This window comes from Danio rerio, chromosome 15 (assembly GCF_049306965.1).
Source record: "Danio rerio strain Tuebingen ecotype United States chromosome 15, GRCz12tu, whole genome shotgun sequence".
Lineage (NCBI taxonomy): Eukaryota > Metazoa > Chordata > Actinopteri > Cypriniformes > Danionidae > Danio > Danio rerio.
In genome coordinates, this window is record NC_133190.1 from 22,837,723 (window position 1) to 22,863,753 (window position 26,031).

General features: G+C 34.4%; 2 protein-coding genes across 9 annotated transcripts in view; both read left to right on the forward strand.

The window, feature by feature from the left end:
* The first annotated feature begins 1,103 nt into the window (after positions 1–1,103).
* On the forward strand, positions 1,104–12,317 carry il15l (interleukin 15, like). Of its 5 annotated transcripts, none has more exon segments than NM_001009558.2 (5): positions 1,104–1,552; positions 4,364–4,670; positions 4,778–4,822; positions 7,961–8,083; positions 11,467–12,317. In NM_001009558.2, coding segments are annotated over 4 exon segments (489 nt in total). In that variant the 5' UTR covers positions 1,104–1,552; positions 4,364–4,478; the 3' UTR covers positions 11,596–12,317.
* Positions 12,318–14,340: 2,023 nt separating this feature from the next.
* Positions 14,341–26,031, forward strand: part of supt5h (SPT5 homolog, DSIF elongation factor subunit) — a 28,056-nt gene continuing 16,365 nt past the window's right edge. The window contains 18 exon segments of one of the 4 annotated variants that reach the window (NM_131673.2): positions 14,341–14,420; positions 14,863–14,982; positions 16,587–16,743; positions 16,889–16,954; positions 18,683–18,694; positions 19,820–19,889; positions 19,970–20,038; positions 20,619–20,684; positions 20,773–20,803; positions 20,907–20,975; positions 21,367–21,618; positions 21,777–21,866; positions 23,040–23,110; positions 23,217–23,322; positions 23,405–23,498; positions 24,959–25,095; positions 25,258–25,413; positions 25,505–25,651. In NM_131673.2, the coding sequence (NP_571748.2) occupies positions 14,902–14,982; positions 16,587–16,743; positions 16,889–16,954; positions 18,683–18,694; positions 19,820–19,889; positions 19,970–20,038; positions 20,619–20,684; positions 20,773–20,803; positions 20,907–20,975; positions 21,367–21,618; positions 21,777–21,866; positions 23,040–23,110; positions 23,217–23,322; positions 23,405–23,498; positions 24,959–25,095; positions 25,258–25,413; positions 25,505–25,651 (1,674 nt within the window). In that variant the 5' untranslated portion in view covers positions 14,341–14,420; positions 14,863–14,901. 4 annotated transcript variants of the gene reach the window in all.

Consider the following 26,031-nt stretch of genomic DNA (forward strand, 5'->3'; position numbering starts at 1 on the left):
TTGTGAAACATTTATATAACCACTGGCATTTTTAAGGAAACATGTAATGAAAGCTTTTATGTGTCTGAGACCAGAGTAGGAGGAGAAAACTTGGCCTATTTTTTGGCCCATTGAAAAGCCATTTCATGTTAAGAAGGAGAGTATTAATATTCTCTAAAGTCCAGGCTGTCTAGCTGTCAAGTCAAGAACAAATGTTCTTTCACTATTGTTAATAATGTCCAATCATTGATTTCAGTGTGAAGCCAGATCAGCCTCAAACTAATACAAATGCAAAATACAATTCATAGATCCATGACAAAAATCACAAAATCTCATTTCTAAATTCAAAACACGATTTATAAACATACAAATCCAATTTGTAAAGACAAAACACCATTCATAAATACACAAATTCAATTTGTAAAGACAAAACACAATTCATAAATACACAAATCCAATTTGTAAAGACAAAACACAATTCATATACTCACAAATCCATATCATGAATTCAAAACACCATTCATATTCGTAAATTAAAAAATATACAAATCCAGTTCATTTAGTAAAAATATGAATGATTTGTACTTGTGAATTCATGAATTGTGTTTACAAATTGGATATTGTAAATGTGAATTGTGCTGTGCATGTATGAATTTCATTTTATTAATGTATTTTTTTAAGCCTGATCTGGCTCCATTTTTCTGGCCTTAAATTATGTTTGAATATGTTACGAAATTTTGTATAATGCAAAAATTGCTATTTATTTTTCTTAAATTATTTATTTAACGTGTTATAAGTACTAATTGCGTCAGATTGTTCAGCATGTAAATGTAACAGGGTTTTTGCAGCAAATATATAGTTCAAGGTCTATTAAGTAAATGCATTAATTTGAAGCAAGCCAGTATGTTCTCTAAATGTATATTTATATGAAGACAAGGTGGGCTTGGGACACTTCAAATTTTGACATTTTTGCAGTGCTGACCTTAATTGCTTCCTGGGTTTTTAATTCATTTTACAAAATGAAATAACTTACGACATTGAGGTGTGATGCTGCACCTATAACACTGAAATATTATAATAGCTTTTACTAGTCTAATTGTCACGGAATATTGTGTTGCGTAGATGTGTTTGGAAAACTGCATGACGCACTGATAGTCTCAGCGTATTGTCAAAAGCTTTTTCCATGTTGTCAAAATCAACACGCTGTGATGTGGTTTCATTTTCGCAGGCTTAAATGCAGATGTCTGTGTGACTCACTGTCAGAAACAGACCAGCCCAACACGCGGCGGTAGCCTATATAAGAACAATACAGAGCGTTGTCAAATTTGACTACCTTGCGGTGCTCATGAAGACAATGCTTAGCCTACAGTTATTCATGTGACCTCAACAATGAGCGGGTGACGACTCGGCTTTCGATAGTTTATTGTAGCATTGTTTTGTTTTTAACCAGCGTTTCCTTGGAATTGGGTCCGATGAAAAAGCGTTGATTTATGCAGCATGATTAGGCTATACTTGAACATGCAGTTCTGCCAACGGATTTGTTCAAATATTTACACCAGAAATGTTTGATGAGGTAAGTCGCTGCTACTGTTTAACTACATTTGTTAACAGCCAGCCTTCAGTTTACGTGTTTGGACATCTATTTAAAAGGATAGTTTACCCAATAACAATAATAAAGACTGTTTAGACTCACCTTTTTCAAAACCCCTCGAATTTCTTTCTTCTGGTGAGCTCACATTTTAAGCTAGGCTATGTTGGAAAGTATTTTACTACTAGACTAATGGCTGTTTCCATCTTCAGATATATTCTTTTGTGTTCAACAGAAAAAGGTTTGAACCACTATATACTGTAAATAGAGTATAACTTTGGGTTGAACTACACCCTTAAGCATGGGTCAAAGTTTGATTTGATACATGTCCTTCTTATAAAGGTAAATCAGTAGCAAACCTCTAGAGCTTTCAAATCTAAATGTGTGAACTTCAGGTTAAAATAATATTTGTATTTGAAGCTGCTTGCTATAGTAAAAACTATTCATTTCCGAAGTACTCACATTGACTGAAGATTAGCTTGGTTTGTCGGTCATCAAATCTAAGAGTATCATTTATCCCCAAATCGAGGCTGAAATGCAGGGCTGACAGTACTTTCACAGTAGCTGGTCCTAGATTGTGGAGTGCTCTGCCCCTCTGTATTAGATCTATATAATCTCTGTCTGTTTTTAAAACAAACTATGTTGTTTTTAAAACTTACCTTTTTGATTTTGGCATTTTATCGGTGAGAATTGTTGTTTAGCTATAGTTTTTATCTTTCTCTTTGTGATTTGCACCGTGCAGCACATTGGTCAACCTTTGGTTGTGTTTAGTAGTGCCATATAGGGCTGGACGATTTGGCCTAAAATCAAAACCGATTAATCGAACAATTTAACTTGATTACAATTATTGGACGATTATTTATTTTTTTATTAGTTTGTTTTTTGCCCTTATATAGTTCACTGATTAGTTTTGTGCAGTAAATATGCTCACATATTACAAGTGAAAGATTTTTGAATGAAGGGTGCATTACTTGATTTTAAAATACATGAATCCACAGGAAGGTAATTAAAAAAAAATACCTGAAAAAAAAAAAGATTGATTATTGGTTCTGAATGTTGATTTCAATTACTTTGATTAATAGCCTAGCCTTAGTGCTATATAAATAGAATTGACATTGACATAAACCTGCAACTAGGCATTGGACGACACCCGTTTTCAAGGTATACCTGCGGTTTCGAAAAGTCAAGGTTTTAAAACCACCAAAATTTTCTTTTATACCGTTCCAAAGGTATAATTAAGATTTATAACTATAAAGTTATCTGTGTTTTAGATATGTTGTCTAATGAAGACAGCAGAAGTCAATGATTTATTTTAGTTAAGTAGCTAGACATGTTTACTGCTTCAAATTATTTTAAATGCTTCTCAAAATAAAATATATTGTGTTCAAAGGGGAAAAAGTTATTTGAAATTTGAAATGAATATATTTTAGAGCAATAATCATGATATTTTTATTCAAGGTTATCATACTGTCAAAATCTTATACTCATTTCTACCTGCAACAACTAAACCTAAAGTGAATGAACGTGGAGTTCATTAATTTTACTTGTTTGCTCTGTAGGATGCCATAAAATAAAAGCAAAATAAACAGCAAAAAAAAAAAAAGTTTGTCACTATAACAAATGTTTTTATTTCTTATGGTTAAAAAAAGCAAAATGGCAGTATTTTTATTTGAAATATGGAGAATATTATCACAAAATATTTTATGAAAAAGCATCTATTAAATTCACTAAAGGGATAATTTACCTACAATAAAATTGCACTCAACTATTTACTCACCCTCAAGTGGCTCCAAACTTTTATGAGTTTCATTGTTCATTGTGTTGAACAAAATACGCTATTTAGAAGATAGCTGAAAACCTGTAACTATTATTGTCTGTAGTTTTTGTTTTTCTTCCTGTGGAAGTCAGTGGTTACAGGTTTTCAGCTTTCTTCAAAACATCTCAATTTGTGTTCAACAGAAAAAAGAACGTGAAAAAGGTTTGAAACAAGTGATTGGTGAGTCAATGACTACGTTTACATGGACATCAACAATCAAATCATTTGCCTTAAATAAAAAAAAAATAAATAAAATAATCTAATTAAGACAATAATATGATTAGGTGTTAACAAGAGTTGCATTTTGAATGTTCCTTTCATGATCCTGTTTCACATGTTATAGCACATAATTCGATTAAGATCATTGCGTCACTATACTATCCACATGTCCTCCGGAGTTTTTATGTAATTTTGGCTGTTTCATTTTTAATTAGTTGACTTTAATTGCAGTTTGGCACTTTCATTCAGGAACATTTCATGCATGCCCCCGTGACAAATGAGATATTGGATACGAGTATGAACTGCCGGAAGAGTGTTGTTTTAATAGAATTTCATACAGCAAGCTGAATAGGGAAAAAAAACTTGCAGTTCAATTTCGTGGTGTATGTGTCTGTGGTTCTACTGACATGACGGTAATAGTTTGATTGCGGTGTTTACATGTCTGTACTGCACTTCAATAATGCGACTAAAATTGGCATACTCCACATGTCTCCATTTGATTTTTCTTTAGTTCGGTTTTGACCTTAATCTGATTAAATTAATCAAAAATTGCTGTTTACATAGTAGATTCTTAATTAGAGTATTGTCTTAATCAAATTAAAATTGGATTATTGGTGTCCATGTAAACATACTCATTGATTATAATTTGAATGAACTTCCCCTTATAATTTATTGACTTTTGTTTTTCAAAGCACAATCCTCTTCAATCAGCATTTGTTTTATCTTGTTTTTATCTTGTTTAACATTATCTTGTTCTTTAGGCTTACGAGTAGTTTTTGTCTTCAGCCATGTGCTCCACTGTCTACCTACTAAAGTCCAAACCCCAGCGAGAGGGAAATGTAGCCCCTCAGAGCGCCCCATCTCTTCCTAGGCCTGATGACAAATCTGCTGTTGAGGGAGAGCTGGACATTTGATATGAGGACAGATTTACTCTACTATTCCATGCTTTGCACGTCATTATCTCTGTATCTGCTGATAATGTTGACAAGACAGATCAAGAGCCAGTCAGTGTGCAGCAGAGAGAGTGTGGAAATGGTGAAACAGATTGCAGCTAAGCTGAACAATGTGGTACAACATGATTTACTTTTTTTGCCCTATGGAAATATAGACATATTTGTTTCTGGATCTTTTCTTACTCTTTTTTTTTTGTTTTGTTTTGGGTTCTCACATTACAGGAAAACGATTGCATGATGTACACTCCAACTCAGGCAAATTATAAGGTATGTGAGTTTACGTGTTATCACTGGTTATCAGTACTATTCAAACATGCTGTTTCTGTAGGTCAGAGGATACTGTACATTTGCCTGAAGTGGCATTTTAATCTGATGGGAGTACATATTTATTTAATGTAATTGTTTTACAGCTGAAGACTAGATGTAATTTTTTTGATAAGCTGCCGAGTAACACTTTACTTAAAGAGGTTGTTCATAAAACCTTATCACGAATATGCATGCTTATAACATTAAGAGCCCTTTCATACACTTGCCGCAGTAAGGCTCAAGACGTGTTTGGCGTGATTTGTTGCTATTTTCCGACTAGGGCAACCTTAATTTTTACTTTTTGCACCACGCTGTTTAAATAGCAATTCTGTTTGCGTCACTTTGTGGACTCATGGGTGTGCTGTTCTGAAAGGAAGGTGTACTTAGGCGCATTGTTGGCACGTTACTATGTTGAGACAACTGAAACTAGGGCTAAGTGATATGGCTTCAACAATATTAACAATAGTTTTCCATATTGAACAATAACAATATATTTTAATGTAAGTTGTCAGTATTACCCCATTTAAGAGTACCCCAACAAAGACTGCAGCCACAACAATTAGAGGGTCTATTAAATGGCATAACATATTTTCGACCAATACATTTTTGGTGGCCGAATATTTGATACATCTCTAATATCAACACAGCACACTTTTAAATTCCCAAATTCCCTCTTAGATCAATATAGAGTAAAAAAAAGTCCAGAGCTTATCATTGTTATTGAGATCAATTTTACAGCAATTCGATATAATATTATAGTTATATACATTAAATATGTAGGCTTATAGATGTCTTGAGTGGAATGAGTTTTCGTTCGAGTAAAGAGTAAAAGTAAATAGAAAGAGAAAGTAAAGCGGCAGAATGGAGGAGGCTCATTCTTTATTCTCACACAGATGGTTTTCTTGCCAGTAAACATTCAATTTTTCAATCCATGTTATACTCAAAACACACCAATAACTCATTAAGAGAATAAGCTCAACCCTGTTAGACCATGCGCCAGGGCACAAAGCATATTTTTCCATCCTTAAAATAACAAAAGTGGATTCGAACACGCCCTTAATGCTTTTGCGCCTTGCACTTTAGACTTTGGGCTTACATCGTTAAAATAGAGGCCTTAGTGTCTTTCACTTAGTGATGTCATTATAAATGCAAAGATGACATTGCTTGAGGTGTTTTAGTTATGATAACTTTAAATTAACAAATACCTCATAATTTATTTGTCATGACAACTGGACATTAAGACGACATAACCTGTTATAAACCTGTCATAAACATAATTGTCATCAGGCCATAATAATTGTGTCATGAATTTTATAAACAACGTCATTAATATTTTTCTTGACCTCAACTGCTGTTCTACAAATTTAATTAGACATTAAAATGTCATCAAATATTGACACTGTTATAAAATTATTTGACAGAGTATTTCAGCTTTTACTGAGAAATTGTAATGACAAATTCAGTTTGTTCCACTCAAAACATGATCTGAGTTGATGACAGTTGTTGTAAGCATGCATAAAATCTTGTTTATATTCACATCAGAATTATAAAGGAGTCTTGACAGGCTTATGAACACCTCCTTCAAGTAAAGGGCTACCAGCTGCTATAATAATAACAAATATTAATGTAGGTTGTATAAGTGTTCATTGAACATTATTGCATGAAGAGATGCAACACTTGAGTTATTGTCTTGTAAACGTTTGTAAACAACAGTTGGGACATTTGTTCTCTTTACTTAAGATTTTGTTGATCTTAACCCTTGTGTGCTGTTGAGGAAGTTTTCTTCCACTCTGGGGGGGATTTTTAGGCTTAATTTGGCCACAATGTTCTCTGTGTTTCAGCAAATGAAATGATTTTTGGTGACAAATCTTATCTCCACACATAATTTAGAAAAATGGTTTGGAATTTTTTCAAAAACTCAATACACTCTGGACAGATTGATAACATATAATCATGTTTTTTTTTATTGTTGGTGGTTTTCCCTGTTGGGGAGAGGTACAATTTGCAATTTTTACTGTTGATCATAAGTTACAGTGCAGCTCTCAAAATATAGTAAGTGTATTTATGCACGAACACTATCATTTGCTGTTTTTCTCCATAGAATCCCATAGAAAAGCCAGAAACTTTTTGCCTACCTATAGGGTTAATTCTACCAACTGATGGTCAGTAAAAATTAGAAATTTTACCGCTTCCAACAGGAAAATCATCCACAATCAAGAGTGCATAATTGTCTGGCGTCAAGGCTTTACAATCAAAACATGTCATTATAATGGAAGTTATTGGGGCGAAAACAGCCCCCAACATAACAAGAGAGTATTCATTTTGAACAATTCGAAAAGGGTTATTTTAATATTAATTGGAATACATTTTTGTACTGATTTGCTGATGCTAAGTGTGCAAGCATTAATAAAACATGCTGCATTTTCTCACAACACAAAAAGAATAGAACACAGGGGAAATGTTTCAAGGGGAACAAAAAATGATACTTATGCCACTGTGCCGGTATTATTGTTCAGTGAAGTTGTAGGTGATCTTTGAATTGTGATATTTTTATTTTTGTTTATTTTAATATCCAGAATCCTGTGTCTTTAGTATTTATTCGCCTAAATAACCATAACTTAAATAGCTGGGTCCGCCACGTTTGCGTTTTGTTTCATTAATCATTTGTGGTGTGTGAAAATGCAGCGCATTTTTTCTGTTTGCAATTTGAGGATTTGCAGCATGTGTGCTGTTAAACTGATAAAGATCTTTTCTCAGTTTGCTGGCATTTTTTTGTAATTGTAGCACATTAAGCTCTCTCAGCGACCATACATATGCTATTCTTATCACTTAAAAAGGTAAAGAATAGAACAGAAAATTTGCACATCACTGTTGCAGATGTTTACAACAAAAACTCTTTTTAAAAGTCTTTTTAACATGAAAAGGATAACTTTTATGATGTGTTGTGTTTTTTTTTTACTGAAACTGTGGTCTTTGGTACTTCATTAAATTTCAACAGTTAACAGCACTGTGAGATAAAACAAACAAATACAGGCTAAATAAAATGAATAGCTTGTGGCTCCAACACTGTATTAACTATTGTGTCATCTCCATTAGCAGAACTGCTCCAAGTCCACAATTACATGCTTTGCATTTGAAGTGAGTGTTTTGTCTGTGGAAATCCAAGTCGAGAGTTTGGCCTTTCGGCAACTACAAAGGATTCTAAACAGGGTGACAAAAAGAGTGAGTTCAAGTCTTTTATGATGATTTAATAATCTGAAAATATATTATCAGACAAGAGGATAGATTATATTAACATGTACGTCTCATATGATTGTTGCTTTATTTATAATAAATACATAACCTTTAATGTAATATGTAGATTTTAATGACATTTTAATAGTTGTATGTTTATATTGGGCAATAAAACTGAAATGCCTGGATTTAGACCCCATTATTTATTAGTATGGTGTAGGACCTCTCTTTGCAGACAATACAGCATCACTTTTTCTTGGGAATGACAAGATATAAGGCCTGCATAGTGGCCAAAGGAATTTTGAGCCATTCTTTTTGCAGAATAGTGGCCAGGTCACTATGTGACACTGGTGGAGGAAAATGTTTCCTGAACAGCACCATGGCTCTTGATATAACACAAAGACTTGCTGTCTTGGTCAGATGCGCCAGCAATATGCGCACCAACAATATGTCCTAATTTGAGCTCTGATATAACCATAATGCTGTGGGCATTGAGATATTTTAAACAAAGCTGTTACTCTGTTAAGTAAACCTTCACATGCTGCTCTTACTGATAAAAAGTTCAGAGAATGAAGATTGAACACCAGGCTTTTCAAATTTAGCCATGAAACATTTAACACTAAATTGGTCAGTTTCATTGTCCAACCCCTGTGTATATATATCATACATTTTTTTTAGTTAGATTAGCTCCATGTTTAAGCACTATGTGTACACACTCTATAATTGATACCAAAAAGCATATAAATAAAAACTAGCATCTATCCAAACATTGTAAAAGCACATGGTGCTATACTCACCTGTCATACAGCTGAAATAGCAAACATTTTTCCATTGACAAGTTCGTGAAAGTGCATGCAATAATTTGGGTTTCAGATTACTGCTGGAATGCTAGACAGCTGCATGAAACTTCACTTTTGTTTTCTTTAGTAATGGTTGAGTTTTGAATTTGTTCTTGAGATGAACAACACAAATACAGCGCATGAATTATAGAGGTAAATTACCATAATACTGCTTTATTAAAGGAAATGATGCTGGACATTTGAATTGCACGCAGGTTAACAAACTTTAGTTTATAAATGGTAGTAAATCACTTTTATAAAAGGTAGTAAATCACTTTGTCAAACTCTATTTAGTAATTTTAATGCAAGAAAATAACACTTCGGTCTACTTAACAATTTGATATTTAACTCAGTGTGCTGCTTGTCATTTTCTTTGGTTATATTTGAATAATATTTTACAAAGTTTATTGCCATTTGTTGAATAAAAATGACCTAAAGCAAACCCTACAGCAGTTTTAATACAGTTTTAAAAGCTTCAAATTGGAATTAGTTTTGAAGTGATGTTTTTGTAATGGTCGAAGGAATGTTTCTTGCCATGTGATCACTAAGCAGTTGCTCAGGAGTTTTGGGTGGTTGCAAGATGTTGATAGAGGGTTACGATGTTGTTGCTTAGATATTGCTATGTTAGCTAGTAAATAGCTACTCGGGTGTTACTAAGCAATTGCTTGGATGTTCTTGATGTTACTAGGGCAGGGGTGCTCAACCCTGCTCCTGGAGATCTACCTTTCAGCTGATTTCAGTTGTAACCCATATCAATCACACCTGTCTGTAATTATCAAGTGCTGTTCAGGTCCTAATTCATTGGTTCCTGTGTGTTTGATCAAGGTTGGAGCTGAACCCTGTAGGAAGGTAGATCTCCAGGAACAGGGTTTAGCAACGCTGTTCTAGAGCATAGGTCTTAAACTTGATTCACAGAGGGCCACAGTTCTGCACAGTTTTAAGCGCTGTGCATTGCTGCAAAAAGGGGCAGGATTCAACAAGATGATTAAACAATAAAAAGCAAGTGATTACTCCATATAATAAATTGTCCAGAGAGGTCATGTTTTCATCATAGATTGGTCAGAGTTCACCGAGCTTGAACTTTCCAATGCAGCGAACTACAAAACTTGTCGCACGATCTTGTGTTTTCAGTCTGCCACAATCGCATGCATATGAATGGAAGTCTATGGGGCGAAAAGTCGAGTGTGACCATGGCTTTACTCTGACCCTAATTAATGATACCTGATCCAACTAATCCATAGATATATACACTAGATATCGCATAGGGACCCTCAGCATGCGTCAATAGTGCCGCCACATTGGTACAGTGCTCCCAGGACAAATGTCATTCAACCGTACTAGTCAAGACAGTGTTATTACGTTAAGATGCAGGACTTTAGCGCTGTCTACGGGTGTAGTAACGAGCAAACAAAGAAAACAAAGCACAAAAGCAGAACATTTCATAGGTAATATTAAGTTTTTTTTCTGTTTTTGTATGTTCTGATCTTTTGTGCTAATCAGGTAACGTTATTGAGGATAACAGTCACTTACTGCATTCACCATACGGCAAAGCAGCTCCAACTCGCACTAAACACTGTGCTTATGCTAGTTTTGTTGTATAAAATCATCAAACAATGCAAAAGAAATATGACAACGAAATGCTGCGCTGCCAGAAACTTGTATTATTGTCGGCTAATGTTAGTGAAAGAGTCATTCGGGGGATTCCTTCACAAACGCATCGCTCCCTCCGTCAGTATGAGAAGTGAAAGCAGGAGAGGAGCTGTGTTTCAGGACACGGATTATATTAAATTTAACAGGGAGGGTGGATAGTACATTTCTGTACACACAAACACAAGCTTTGTGTCAGGAATGCCCGTGCGGTCACCATCAATGTAGAAAAGTGATGTAAAATTATAATTTTCGTAATTAGAAAAAAAAATTACACACTAACATCCAGGAAAACTCCCGATCATAGATATATGTGTATATCTCTGGCTCTGGATGGCCACAGTCCTCCACTGTACCTTGGTCCCGCATTCATTTCAAAGGAGCGCTGCCCTGTAGCAAGATGGCGGCGCTATTGACGCATTCCGTCCAATAGACAACAATAGGCCAGGGGACATCTAGTGTATATATCTATGCAACTAATCAAGGTGTTTACGACTACTAAAAACTATTAAGCAGGTGAGTGTTGGAACTAGACTGTGCAGAGCTGTGGCCCTCCAGGAATTGAGTTTGAGACCATTGTTCTAGGGTGTTGCATATTATTCTCTAAACAAATCATATTAAAAAATTTCAAATTTTTATGAGATTTAAAAATAAGTTGTTGGAGTATTAACAAAGTCCCTTTAGGACAAACCGTTTCATCTAACAAGGACTTGTCATAGCAAATACTTATTGGTGCTCTTTTGTTGTTCTGATTACTTCTGTTGTCCTCATTCGTCATTCACATGGCATATTCACACTAACGTAACTTCATTGTTGTAGGAAATGTATTATCTGCAAGACCCTCCATCTGTTTGTGCACTGAACTAATTACACAATCACTTTAAGTTACAGGACGAAATGGAGATGAAATGTCCAGTCTGCGAGCTCTACAAAGAAGAAAGTACAAAGACTTTTTTAAACACCTTGCAACACATCTTAGAACAGATGAATGCTGAAAGAATCTGTGCTCCATAGGAAATGAAAAGAAGATGCATCAGGAAAACTTTAAGTACGTGATCTGAAGGAGCGGTTCTGCAGACACTGAAGTGCTTCTCCAGAGGTGGCAGAACAGACGCCGTATTCTAAGCTACAAGCATACTGCGCACATCTGTATATGCAAAGATATATTTTCATAAATAAATTTTAACTTTTATAGAATATGTGCCACAATTGTGTGCTTTGACAGCAAACTACCTCTAAATCCATGACTTCTGTTTCATTGATTATGTACTCTTCTGTTAAACAACATCTGTTACTTTAGAGTGTCCCTATTAAAATGCTTTTAGACGATATCTATTGCAAATGCTGCTTGAAGATGTAAAAGTGTAAATCTGATTGTGAAACATCCATCTTAATGTCTTTGTGCAAGTGTAAACATGCCGGTCCTACGCCACCCAACCCACTCTGGGCTGGTATCGAACTGACGACCTTCCGCATGGGAGTATTGCTGGTCAGAGGAGTGAGGTTTATCTGCACAGCACTTATTAGCTGGCCTTCGTTACATAGCAGCTTTGAGACAGCCTTAAAACTGATTCATTAAGCTTTTGACTGCAGCCTATAAATTGCTGATAAATTATAATAGACTGTCCCATCTCACCATTCAAATGAGGTTTTCAGAAAGTGGGGATTAGAGAAACAGGAACTTTGAAAACACCATTTCTGTAACTGTAAAATTAGCTTATACTGCATTAAATATGAGAACATTGTTATTTATTTATTTTTGTACATCTTTTAAGCATGTAATATTAAAATTAGGAATTTATAAATGAAACGGGGGAACTTGCACAGAACAACAACTAAATTAATTGAAAGTATTTCATTGTCAGAGGGATTTAAATAAACATGGGCTATGTGATGAGACAAGTTCACTGAACTAACTTTGACCTTTTGATACATGTTACATCATAATGATCCATTTGTTACTCAACACTCTCTCACTGCACTGTTTCTAAGGGTTTAGAAGCAAGTATAATGTAATGAACTTTACAAAAGGCCACTCAAAACCATTGCTGACAAACAAGCCAAGCCTGCTTTGATATTTTTGCAATGTTCTTCCTTGCATTTATTGTTTATCTAGATGATTATCAGTCTTACAATGGCTTGTCGTGTTTACTTTTGACTGTTTCATGATGCCTTCACTGCCTTGTGTGCTCTTGAGATTAACAGCAGTTCAGCTATGAACTTGGCATATAGACAGAGGACACATTATTGCATAATGCAAGCCAGATTCTGCTGAATATCTGCATGCAGAGACACAAAATCCTTTAACATCTAAACTATAAAAAAGAATGTGGCAGACTACATAAAACCGAAAAATATCAAAGCATTCAAATGAAATGAACTGTTATATGATGGACCACATGTTGACTGATTGCTTGATTTAGTGCAACAAACACAAACCGATGTACAATTCATGACACAAAAGCAATTTGACAGCATTTAAGAATTTCTGGGACATGCTGACAGATTACACTTTGGCGGTCTTTCAACATACAGTGCTTTGAATTTCTTATAACCTGAATCTGCTGCCTGATGAAGCATTTGCCATAATAACTGTCAGTATAACTGCTACTAGACAGCAACATCAACATCAATTTAGAGCAATGTTGTAGCAGTAAACATCTAATTACTGTAAATTGTCAAAATTCATCTAATAAATTTCACAGCATAAAAAAGTTGAGTTGCAGGTTATTTTTGTGCATAAGAATTTTATTTATTTATGTATTTAATCTTTAGTAAACTTGTGGAAATTGAAAATTATGATGAATCTGCCTTGTTTTGAAAAAAAAATGGCTAGGATGGATATTGGACCTGAAACTGACACTCTCCATGTGTTAAGCACAAGAAAGAAAATAACACTGGTGAGTATATAAAAACAATTTCACATTAACAACAGTATTAAAATACCTACATTTGCAGTGTTTTAGTTACAATAATTTGAAGAAACAGCAATGCCTAATAGTATAGGAACATTAACAAAAATGGTAACAAATTGCTTTAAAAAGTGATTCTGTGATTTGTTAGCCTATATAGTGCACATACAGTTTAGTTGAATAAATAAAAATGTATCATAAAAACTGGTGATTTTTAGGCCTTAATATCTTAAGTATCAAGTTAACTCATATCACTCGTTCAAATAGGTCTTTAACTGATTTAAAAAATAAGCCAGAGTTGTAAAGAAATTTACATGACATTTCCTGCCTTTTGTCATTTTATTTGTTTATTAGATTGAATACTTTACAGTAACTGTAATCTGATTATGAACATTAAACACATACACTAACTGCAAGATTATTTATTCATTAATTTTTGGCTTAGTCCCTTTATTAATCAGGGGTCGCCACAGCGGAATGAACCACCAAATTATCCAGCATATGTTTTACGCAGCGGATGTTCTTCCAGCAGCAGCCCATCACTGAGAAACACCCATACACTCTCATTCAAACACACACATCACAAACAATTTAGCTTACCCATTTCACATGTACATGTATTATGGCTGTAAGGGAAAACCCACGCGAACACGGTGAGAACATGCAAACTCCACAAAGAAATGCTAGCTGAGCCATCCTGGGCAACCAGCGACCTTGTGACTGTCGGGCTACCCACAACCCTTATTTGTTTGAATGTTTGTTTGTATTATTTATGCGACTGTTCTTCGCTAGAAACACGTTTTTTTTTTCTCCAAGGCTCTTGAGGGCGCTGTACATCTGCCTCGTCTGTGTTTTTTACGGAAGTTCACGAAAAGAAAACATTGGCCTTCGCTGCCAGGTTGAAGCGAACAAGACAGCTGTTAAAAGGTAAAATTCGACTTTGTCCGCGTTTTATTTTTAAATGTATGATTGTCATCGTTATACAATTTGTTTGAAAAAATTAAACATGTCTGTGATAATTACACGACGAGATTCATTTGTAAAGGCAGGCATAAGTTAGCTAGCACATGTGCTAATTCCAAATGGCCAGGATTAGCCAGAGCATATCACCATAAAATACACAAGATAAAACTAGATGGTGGTAACATGTTGTGTTCAACTTTTAAGTCGTGCCATTTTTACGCTAATACCAAGCTAACGTGTTTTTTTTAATCAAGTCCCAGTACTATCGTCATTTGTCGTATCTTATGCTGTGTGTCATTTTGAATATCTGCTTTTAGTCTAACGGCAGGATAATTGTGATGGTCGCTTTATGCGTTGTGTTGTATTAATAGTGTTTTGCTTGTGTTTGATGTGATTCTCACGGCAGTGTTTCCGTCTGGAAAACAGAAAAAGAAAAAACAAAGAGATGTCAGACAGCGAGGACAGTGATTTCTCTGATAATCAGAGTGAGAGGAGCAGCGAGGCTGAAGAGGTGGAGGAGAATGAGGTGAGAGACTCTGTGTTTACAATACTGACCATGTATCAGATAATAAATATACCTGTATATTGCAGTTGAAACCATATTCACTCACATATTCATTTCGATGACTGGAGTATATTTAGGAAAGTGATTTAATATACAAAGGAAACCGAAGCGTCTGACTCTACAGTATTCTGTCTTAACTTACATTTGCCATGGCCATTATGCATTACCGATGTTTCATGCAGATATTAGCTCTGAACTGTAACTGTTAAAATATAATAAATAATATTTAATGATTTGGACATTTTTAAAATACTTTTTTTAAATAAATTTCACTTTAAAAATATGTAAAACTTTATAATGTCTGCTAAATGTTCAGCTTTGCTTTAAGTGAAATAAATGACTTAAAATTTTTGATCTGGATTATAATTAAATATTGCATTATCCAATTTAATTATGCATTACAGTTGCAAAGAAACAGAGCTGCTAGTCTCAACATAATTTATTCCATTTTAAAATAATGTTTAAATATATTTGGAGGGGCTTCACTCTGATACCTAAAAATATTAGGGTTTTTTTTTCCAATGTTTTTTTATTTGTTTTTCACGTTATACAGAAAAAAACACCCTTTCCTAGAACACCAGGTCTAGGAACAATATATAATCAAATCAAATGTCCATAGAGAAAATAAAAGATGAAAACATTACATGAAAATATGACAGGAGTTCCTTTTTTCTCATATTGTCATGTTGTGTGCGTCCATTTCCATCACAAGAGTTAAAAAAGGTGGCCAGACCTTATGAAATGTCTCAACAGACTCTTTAATAGTACGTCTTATTGTCTTCAACTTAAGATGAGACACCACTTTTCTTATCCAGTGATTGTGTTGGTGGAATAGGGTCTTTCCCTTTAAGCAATATCAGTCTTCTAGCCAGAAGAGAACCAAAGGCTAACATTTTAATTTGTCTTGTGTTGAGAGGAGCGTCCCCAGGGGCCACCTTGAACAACGCGAGAAATGGGGATGGCTCTACTATCTCCCCAAATGCCTCAGAGAAGGTCTCAAAAATACTAATCCTGTATATGTAAAGCTTTATTTTATATATATATATAAATAATAATATATATATATATATATATATATATATATATATATATATATATATATATATATATATATATGTATATGTACCTATTATGTATATGTACCTATTTCACCGATTGATTTATTGAGTCATTTTTGAAAAGAAAAAAAAAGCATCTTTGGTTATGTGTTTGTGCATTTTTTAAATCTATTTTCTAATGTGTAGTCAGTGTTTTGGATAGTCACCTGTTCCTGGACTATTCACTTATTTGTTCTTCAAATTAGTCTGTGGATAGTTTGTTGCTAAATGATCTTTCTTTGCCAGATTCCTGTCCATTTTAAAGCTGATGTTTTTCTATAAGTGCCAAGAGGCTCAAGGTTCGAATGAAATGGATTGTCAAGGTTGCCATGAAATGGACCTATCGTGGTCCGTTTTTTTTAGTGTTGATTACAGTTTATTATCAAAGATTAAAGATTAAAATGAAAAGAAAAACAAACATGTAGAATTGTAAACGTGCACAACTTATTAATTATTAATCTCTTGAAGGAAGAGGAAGAACAGGGAAGTGTAGCCGGCAGTGACAAGGCTGAGGAAGAGGGAGAGGATTTGGAAGATGAGGAGGAATATGATGAAGAGGAAGAGGAGGATGACGACCGACCTCGGAAGAAAGCTCGGCATGGTGGCTTCATCTTGGATGAAGCCGGTTAGAAAAAAAAAAACGCTTCTATTTTGTGAATTTCTTAAAATGACCTCTTATTGGACTTGTTTATAACATCTTCAGCGTGAGATTTTTGTTTCATTGTTATTGTATATTTGAAAAATATGCATTTTGTTCCTTGCTTGATTAGATGTTGATGATGAGTATGAAGATGAAGATCCATGGGAGGATGGTGCTGAAGACATCTTAGAAAAAGGTAAGAAATTGATTTAAAAATAGATTATTTCTGCGTGTATTGTTGAAATGTATATATTTTTGTTTGTTTTTTACTAATATTATAACTGATGTTATGATGCCCTCTATATATACATCCATTAAAATAAGCCTAGGGAATTGGAGAAATCAGTATGTGCTATCTATTTTATAGTTATAACATATTCTAAAATTGATGGCACGGAGGCATTTAAAATGAATTACTGTATATGAAATATGCTGTATGACGTGATTTTGTATGTATTTCTTGCGCTCATTGGTTCTTTATTTCTTGTGCATGCCTCCTTCAGTTAACGGTAAACCCACTCCAGATTTCTTGCTCTCTGTTTTCTTTCTGTCTAATTGAACTGATTAATTCTCAAGTGTAGGGTTGTAACGCTATAACAGTATGACAGTTTATCACAGTTTGAACGTGTATGATTTTCATGCTATTATGATTTTCAAATCTGCAGTTTTAAATCAAAATAGCTGAGCATAAGCATCTTTCTGCTGCTCCGCGGCTTCTTTCTCCCTCATTGCTTACATGTCCAATTGGAAAATAGCAGGTGCAGACTTTTAGTGTGGGCTTCATATTTTTCCCCAAAAAAAAGAATGTCAGGATGAATCCTGTTGCAGAAGTGAACATTAAGTTACAGTTTAATAATGATGTCACATAAGATGATCATGGGTGAATAAATTAAATGTAGGCCTGTCACAATAATCAATATATCTAATTATCAATAATTCAATTAAATATTCTTAAGAATCAATATAATTCATAACGTTTCATAAAATGGTCTTAAAATGACAAAAATATCGTTCTTCACAATATATTTTGGTAAAATATATCTTACAAAAAATAGATTTTATGACAGGCCTAAATGTAGATATAATACGTGTCTGTGAATATCAAAGCATTGATTGACTGTTACATAATTAATATAATAAACACCTCTTGAGAATTAAGAGGTGTATAGCTTTATTTTGGACATTTATTTTAATGAATGCATTTTTTTTAAATTTAGAATAACAAAGGATTTATTCACTCCAAAAAAAAAAACAAGTTATTTTTTTGATTAGTCATTGTTGCTGATAGAAAATTTTGTTTTATATTTAGCATAATCATTATGCAAGATTATTATCATACTGTGAAAATTTCATATCGTTACAACCCTACTCAATTCATTGTTTCACATTCGGTAAAATTCATTCCCATGATCTGCACCCCTCTAACATGTTTGTGATGTTTAAGACCATTGATGTTCAATTTGCTTACAAGGAGCATGGATGGCAAATACAGTTTGAAATGGCACTTTTTTGCTTTTGCATAATTTAAAAAGTTAAGAAAAGGCTTTTAAAATACAACACTCACAGAATAGGGGAGTGATTAGTGGGGACTGACTGAGTTCTGAAAAGGAACTAACTCTATGGTCATTTGCCTGAAAATGCTCCTTCGAACACAACGGAAAACCCAATTCCTTCTGTTGATAGTGTTCAAATGTGTTTATTGTATTGCATCAGCTAACAGTGACATGACATCATTTTCATGTAGTTTCCATTTTTAAAATGTCAAAAGTGTTGTCAGCCTGCCCATCAGTGTTGATTTTTCTTTTTATTTCTGTTTACCTGGTTCTGTCTGTGCCTGAAATTGATGTGTGCTCATGACATTGTATTTTGGCACATGTTCCTCCCTCCCTGCCTTTCTTCCTTCCTCAACGCTGGATCTGAGCAGAAGAGGCTGAAGGTATGTGCTTAAATCTTCTGGAGTGCATGGATATTTGTTTTTTTGTCAAACTATGTGATCTGAAGCTGTGTTTACTTGCTCTGCTTTGGTTTTTAAAAATACATGTATTAATTTAAAGACAAAATTATTAGCCCTTAATTAGGCAATTCATTGGACAACATTGGCTTGGTCTGTAGCCAATTGAAAAAATATATATTTTAAAGGTAATAATAATATCGAAAAACATTTATTTATCCAGCCAAACTAAAAGAAAGTAGGCTTTCTGCAGAAGAAAAAAAAATATTATGGGAAATACTGTGAAAGTTTTCTTGTTCCATTAACCCATTTAATCCCACCTGGAACTATAGTTGCTGTTCATAATGGGAAATAATTAAAATATGTATTTTCATATATATAAATATTTATATAATAAAAATATTTAAATAATATTTTATATAATATTTATTTGGAAATTCACAGGTGGGCTAATAATTTTACCTTTAACTGTATATCGTTTTTTTTTTTAAGATTATAAAAAAACATTATAATTTTGTTTCTAAACAATAATTATTTCTTAATTATGTGTGGATATATTCTGTTGCATACATCCAGATGTACGTAACATTTCACAGTTCTACAGAAATTTTATTTGAATTATGTTTATCATTTAGCTTGAGTCTTTTATAGGGCCAAACAGAATGTGCATATGTTTTTTACTATTTCTGCACAAAATTTTGTTAAAAAATTAAATAAAAAAAACGGATTAATGTAGGATAATTTTGGGAGAAACATAACACATTTTAATCTATTATTTAATTTACAATGCAATTCCAATTAGACCCACTTATTTGGTAAACAAAGCAAGTTTCTCATATAAAATATCAAATAAAAATAAAACTGAATAAATATAAGTTTACGCATATTTACATAAGTAAATAAATAGACTCGATGTGCTAAAAAATTTTGCACATGCAGATTTAGTGTGTGGCACTACCTCATTAGTTAAATTATTAACAGATTATTGCACTGGATATAAATACAGCTATTATTATTTATTATTATTATGGACTTTTTTTGTCTAGTTGCAATATAACTTCTTGTTCTTCTTGCCATATAGTAATTGTTTATTCTGTTTTCTTATTTTAGTGTCCAACCTTGACCATGTAGTTCTGGATGAGGATCACTCGGGTTCAAGGAGGTTGCAGAATCTCTGGAGGTGCGAGTACTGCACTAATCACACACTTTCACATTCCTGAAAATAACGTCATTTTAGTTACCTGTTTTTTATCTTTTTAGAGATTCTCGTGAGGAAGCTCTGGGGGAGTATTACATGAGGAAATATGCCAAGTCTTCAGGAGGCGAACAGTAAGTTCAACTGCTCTCAAATCTACCATCTGTCATCTGTCATGAAAGTTGGCAATCGCATGTGTTGGAATTAAAGGAATGCTGGTTTACTGCGTTGGCCTCTCTGCTGGTAGTATTAGCTTCAAATGTCAAGCCAAGCTCCGCCCATGAAACGTGGATTATTACAAATACAGCAAAGAAATTCGCTTTTCTAGAACAAAAAAAAACTTTCACTTCCAGTCATCTCAGTCTAAATGACATTTATGTAGAAATGCATCATCAAAGTAATGAATAAATCTCTGAACGAAGCCTACATACTACATTCATGCATTACTATTACATACCTGTATTGCTGACAGATCATTAAAGATATTGATGATGTTGTAAAAGTTTCAAAGATGTTTGTGAATGAATGATGTGTGATTGTGTGATGGCTGGGCTGTTTCCACACACTTAAACAAAATGTGATTGGTTGGTCAACCTGTCAGTCAAAAAGCATAAAGTAAAGTCCTTGACCATTCAAAGCAGACAAAGTGTCCAGACCTTCAGCCACTATTCTGGTGCTGATTACTAAATCTTTTTGCTCTGTCTTTTCTCTCAGCTTCTATGGTGGCTCTGAGGATCTTTCTGATGACATCACACAGCAACAATTGCTTCCTGGGGTCAAGTATGAAGAAAATCTTATTTATTGATCATTAGACATGCTGAATTAAGTGGACTTGTGTTCAATAGTTTTTTCCCCCGGTTTTATTCAGGGATCCTAATTTGTGGACTGTTAAGTGTAAGGTTAGTACTGGATATGCTTATGATTAATGGGGTTAATGGGTGACTTAATGAGGTTACAGTATGTGCAAGGTTTAATTAATCTGTTTTTTGTCTTTATTTGCAGATTGGAGAGGAGAGAGCAACTGCAATTTCCTTGATGCGAAAATTCGTTGCTTATCAGTGCACTGACACGGTATGTTTTCCATAGTTTCTCTCTCTTCTTTAGACCCATTTAGTTTGTCAAGAAAGTGTAAGTGCCATGGTTGGTGAATATCCGATTCACACAATCTCAGCCATTGGTATATAAGACACAAACTGTACAATCTTCATCCGAGCTTAATAAAGATAGGAGATTAACTCCCCATTTTGTGTATTTAACTGGGGCCTCATACATGAAACATTACATCATGAAAATGTACTTGAAAGTCTTGGAAAAGTCATGGAATTTTAGTAGTAAAAATCTACTCCTTACAATCTTATACCGACCCATGCCTACGATAGATATTAAAGAAATGCTACAGAGTGGAGAGGATATTTAGCATACACATATTTGTATTAACTTTGTGCTTTGTTTCTTTGTACAGCCACTTCAAATCAAATCAGTAGTTGCCCCTGAACATGTCAAAGGTTATATCTATGTGGAGGCGTACAAGCAGACCCATGTCAAGGCTGCCATTGAGGGTGTGGGAAACCTGCGCATGGGCTTCTGGAACCAGCAGATGGTGCCCATTAAAGAGATGACAGATGTGCTGAAAGTGGTTAAGGAAGTTACTAACCTTAAACCCAAGTCTTGGGTTCGTCTCAAGAGAGGCCTTTATAAAGATGACATTGCCCAGGTGAGTACTTGGACATATAGATTATGTATCTGAAAAGGAGTCCCTGTTGTTGATACTGTAATGTGTTCTGGAAATAATTATTAGGTTTGTTAGTCATACAGCTCTGCTTATGTCTGTGATAAACCTTTGATCTGTGTTTTTTTATTTATCTTTTTCAGGTGGACTATGTTGAACCTAGTCAGAACACGATTTCGTTGAAAATGATTCCTCGTATTGACCTGGATCGTATCAAAGCAAGGATGAGTATGGTAAGGTTCTCAATTTTTACAAAAACAGCACAATATATCTTAATATTTTAAAAAAGGTCAAAAATCTTACCTCATGTCAAATCAGCATATTAGAATGATTTCTTAAGGATCACTGAAGATAGGAGATTTATAGGCTGATTTACACTTTCACCTGGATCTGCAGTGTGAGCCTCAACTAAATGCGAGTGCACAGCAAGAAGGGTATACAATGGAGGTCAGAGCCAGCTCCAAGTGGGTGGGACTTGAGCTCCAGTAATGCTGTACAAACCTTCTGGAGTTTTCATTGATTTTACTAGTGGCATAAGTCCCCTCCACTTAGAGGTCTCTCTAGGCTGCAGCCATACCTACTTGCTCACAGCTGCAAGTTGTGAAGGCTTTTATGCTTGATGTGTTAGCTGTTGTACTAATATTTGCAACAATAGGGGGTGACTTGTAGTATCTGTCCTGATGAAACAGTAGTAAAGAAGAAGTCAGTGAGTGGAGTTGCAAAATGAATTAATTTAACTATATATGAAACTAATCAGTTGTGGATAATTTTGGTGGACTCTTGGAAAATGTTTGCTTTTAGTACAGATGAGGAAGTGAGTAACTTGAGCTGCATATATAGACAAGCTGACTGCATACTTAAGGCAAATCCTTTATGTGGTAAAAAATAATAAGCTATTGACAACCAGTGCACAAAATATATGCATTGGTTTAACTCTAAGCTTACACATCAGACAGTGATTTTTGGTTTTCTAAAAGTGTTACACATGCACATTCACCTAGATTGGCCAGACTTGGCTCCAAGTCCGGCATCTTCAGATTACAAGTTACAAAAAAGGTGTTTCACTCTGTCAGCTATAATTATGCAGAGCGCACCCAAAGTGAACATCTGCAAACACCACGATGATATCACATTTGCCGCCCATACCCTAGTGAATTACAGATGTTATATTGAGTGTAAACCAGCCTTAATGATCCTGAAAATTCAGCTTTGTTATTTGAGTAATAAATTACATGGTAAAATATATTAAAATGAACTGCTTTTACAATAATATAGTTTATACGGTTATAGTGCATTTGTAACCAAATAAATTCACCTTAAAAAGATAGTCTATATACATCTTTTATTTACATCTTCTATATTAATCTTTTAGTGATCTGACTCCAGCTTTATTGTTCATCTTACAGAAAGACTGGTTTGCAAAGAGAAAGAAGTTCAAGAGGCCCCCACAGAGGCTTTTTGATGCTGAAAAGATCAGGTGATGTGATTGTAAGCCTCATAATCAAACCCGCTTAAATGCATTATGTGTACTGACACACATGCATCTCTCTTTTTTTATTTTTATTTTATTTTATTTCCCACAGGTCTCTTGGTGGTGAGGTCAGCCATGATGGTGATTTCATGATATTTGAAGCGAACCGCTACAGCAGAAAGGGTTTCCTGTTCAAAAGCTTTGCCATGTCTGCTGTGGTAAGAGCCCTGGGAGCGCTTTCTAGTTCTATCTTATTGCTCCTTATTGGTTCACTTTTTCAACTCCTGTTTGTTTGCATAGATCACAGAAGGGGTGAAGCCCACTCTGTCCGAGCTGGAGAAGTTTGAAGACCAGCCAGAGGGCATTGACCTTGAAGTAGTCACAGAGACAACAGGTGAAGACATCTATATATAAAAAAAAAACAATTACATGTGACATACAGTATTTAAATATACAGCTTTCTTAGTAGGCTAGCAAATATAATTTTTAAATTATTAATTAGATTTAATTTATTTACTGTACAAACTATGGTTTGTACTTGCCAGTAAAAAAACTTGCCAGTAAAACACTCTTCAATATAATCTGTAGTTTTTAGTGCTGTTGTATCCAAAATACCTTTTTCCAAATCAGGGTATTCGCGGGGTCTTAAAAAGTTATAAAATGTCTTACATTTCAAAAACAAAAAAATTTAGGGCACAAAAAGTCTCAAATTCTGTCTTAATTAATTTTAAATGAGTCTTAATTTTCCTGTCCACGTCAAGCTACCCAATCGGGCCAACACGCATCCAGTTACCAAAATTATCAATAGAACTATGTCAATATAACTCAATAGAAAATGTCAATAGAACTTTTAAACTTTTTTTGTAAATCTGTCTTTATTTACCTACAGTATATGATTTAATTATCGTCATTTACAGTAATATTTGTTTTAAAGTTCTCTGTATTTAAAGTCCATATATGGTGTGGACACTAACCTGGACAGACTGGTTGTGCTTGCATTTTTAAGATTTTTTAAATTTCTTTTTAAGATGGGTTGTGTTTAAAAATATGTATAGGGTTTGCTTGTTTTGACAGTTTATTCAAATAGGTGGCTAAGAAATAACTAATTATAATATAATATAAAAAAGTCCTGTATAAGTCTGAAATTTCATTCATAATGGTCTTAAAAATGTCTTAATTTAAGACTGAAACCTGCAGAAACCCTGCAAATATATTTACATTTATACCCTAGAAACAACACCCACACAGAATGTTTAATGCTACATTCAAGTCATATAAATATTTATGTGTTGAAAGTACATGAATGATGGTGTGTCTGTGAGAATACATGTCCAGTGCAATGGATGCAGTGTCTGTTTTGACAGTAAATTATAATGTAGTTGGTCTTTTACACTACAACCCTATATGTGGCATCTATAAAATTGTGTACAGTAATGATTGCAAATATAAACGTTAAATTTTTAATATCAAATCACCACAACAGTTCTTCCTATTTTTAACACTCTTTATTTCTTCTATTTGTAACTCCCGCAATAACAGACAGGGGTCTTTATATACCCTCAAAAAGCCCACACTAGCACACACATTCTCCTTACACATGCGCAGGTCATAAAACATAACAAATAACATCACCTTAAATATTTTATAAACATAAAAAGGAACATTTTGTATTTTTAGTAAAACTACTAAGACATTTTTTAGAGAAGGTACTTTACTGCTTGAAAACATCAGATGTCACAATTAACTCATAAATACAATCTTCCCAGGATTATTTGAAATTTGAACACCATCCAACTATTTATTGAGCAATCTTTGTGAATTAAACAGCTATCTTTCTTTTTTTTTTTTTGGCAGGTAAGGAGCGAGAACACAATCTCCAGGCGGGAGATAATGTGGAGGTGTGTGAAGGGGAGTTGATCAACCTTCAGGGCAAAATCTTGAGTGTGGATGGCAACAAAATCACCATCATGCCCAAGCACGAGGACCTCAAGGTGAAGAAATCGGCACAAGCTGCAGTGTGAATGAAAAGTCAATCATGTTCACCTGATCCTATTAACCTACCGTGAAATGTGTTTAAACATCCTGAAAATCTCATTCTGCATAATGAATCCTTTTTACACTGATTATCTACTTACTGTCCTGACTTCTTTTAGGATCCTCTTGAGTTTCCAGCTCATGAGTTGCGGAAGTATTTTCGTATGGGTGACCATGTGAAGGTCATCGCGGGGCGTTATGAAGGGGATACAGGCCTCATAGTTCGCGTGGAGGAGAACTTTGTCATTCTGTTCTCTGATCTCACCATGCACGAGGTAGGTTTCACTATTAAACTATGGAAAACCACATACAGAAAAAACAACATTGTTTTTTTTTTTTGTCTGAAATGTTGTGCTTCTGTTGCAGTTGAAAGTTTTGCCCCGGGACCTGCAGCTGTGCTCTGAGACGGCTTCAGGTGTGGATGCTGGAGGCCAGCATGAGTGGGGGGAGCTGGTACAGTTAGACCCTCAAACTGTAGGTGTCATTGTCAGGCTGGAGAGAGAGACCTTTCAGGTAAACGCCCCGTGAAAGTGACCTGTTTAAAAGTACATCTAATAGTATGCACTTGCTGGGTGTCTTTTTTTTTTTTTTTTTTTACTACAATATCACTTTTTTTTCCCTCTATAGTCCTTTTAAGGTTAGTCAGGTTACTTTGAGCCTGCCCTAGAAGTGCCCCAGGGCTGTATTTTAGTCACATTGTCGCTTTGTATTGTTTTATACAATTTGTATTGCGGGTACATGTCAAATCTTCAAATCCATCTGTGAACAATATCATGAATAAGGGCTTGACAAACAAAGGTCTGTTGTATGAAGTTTCAACATGAACTAATGATTTTAGAGTTCAACCCATTCTGTTTGCCTTCAAGAATAATTTCTGCCTCCAATACCTATTT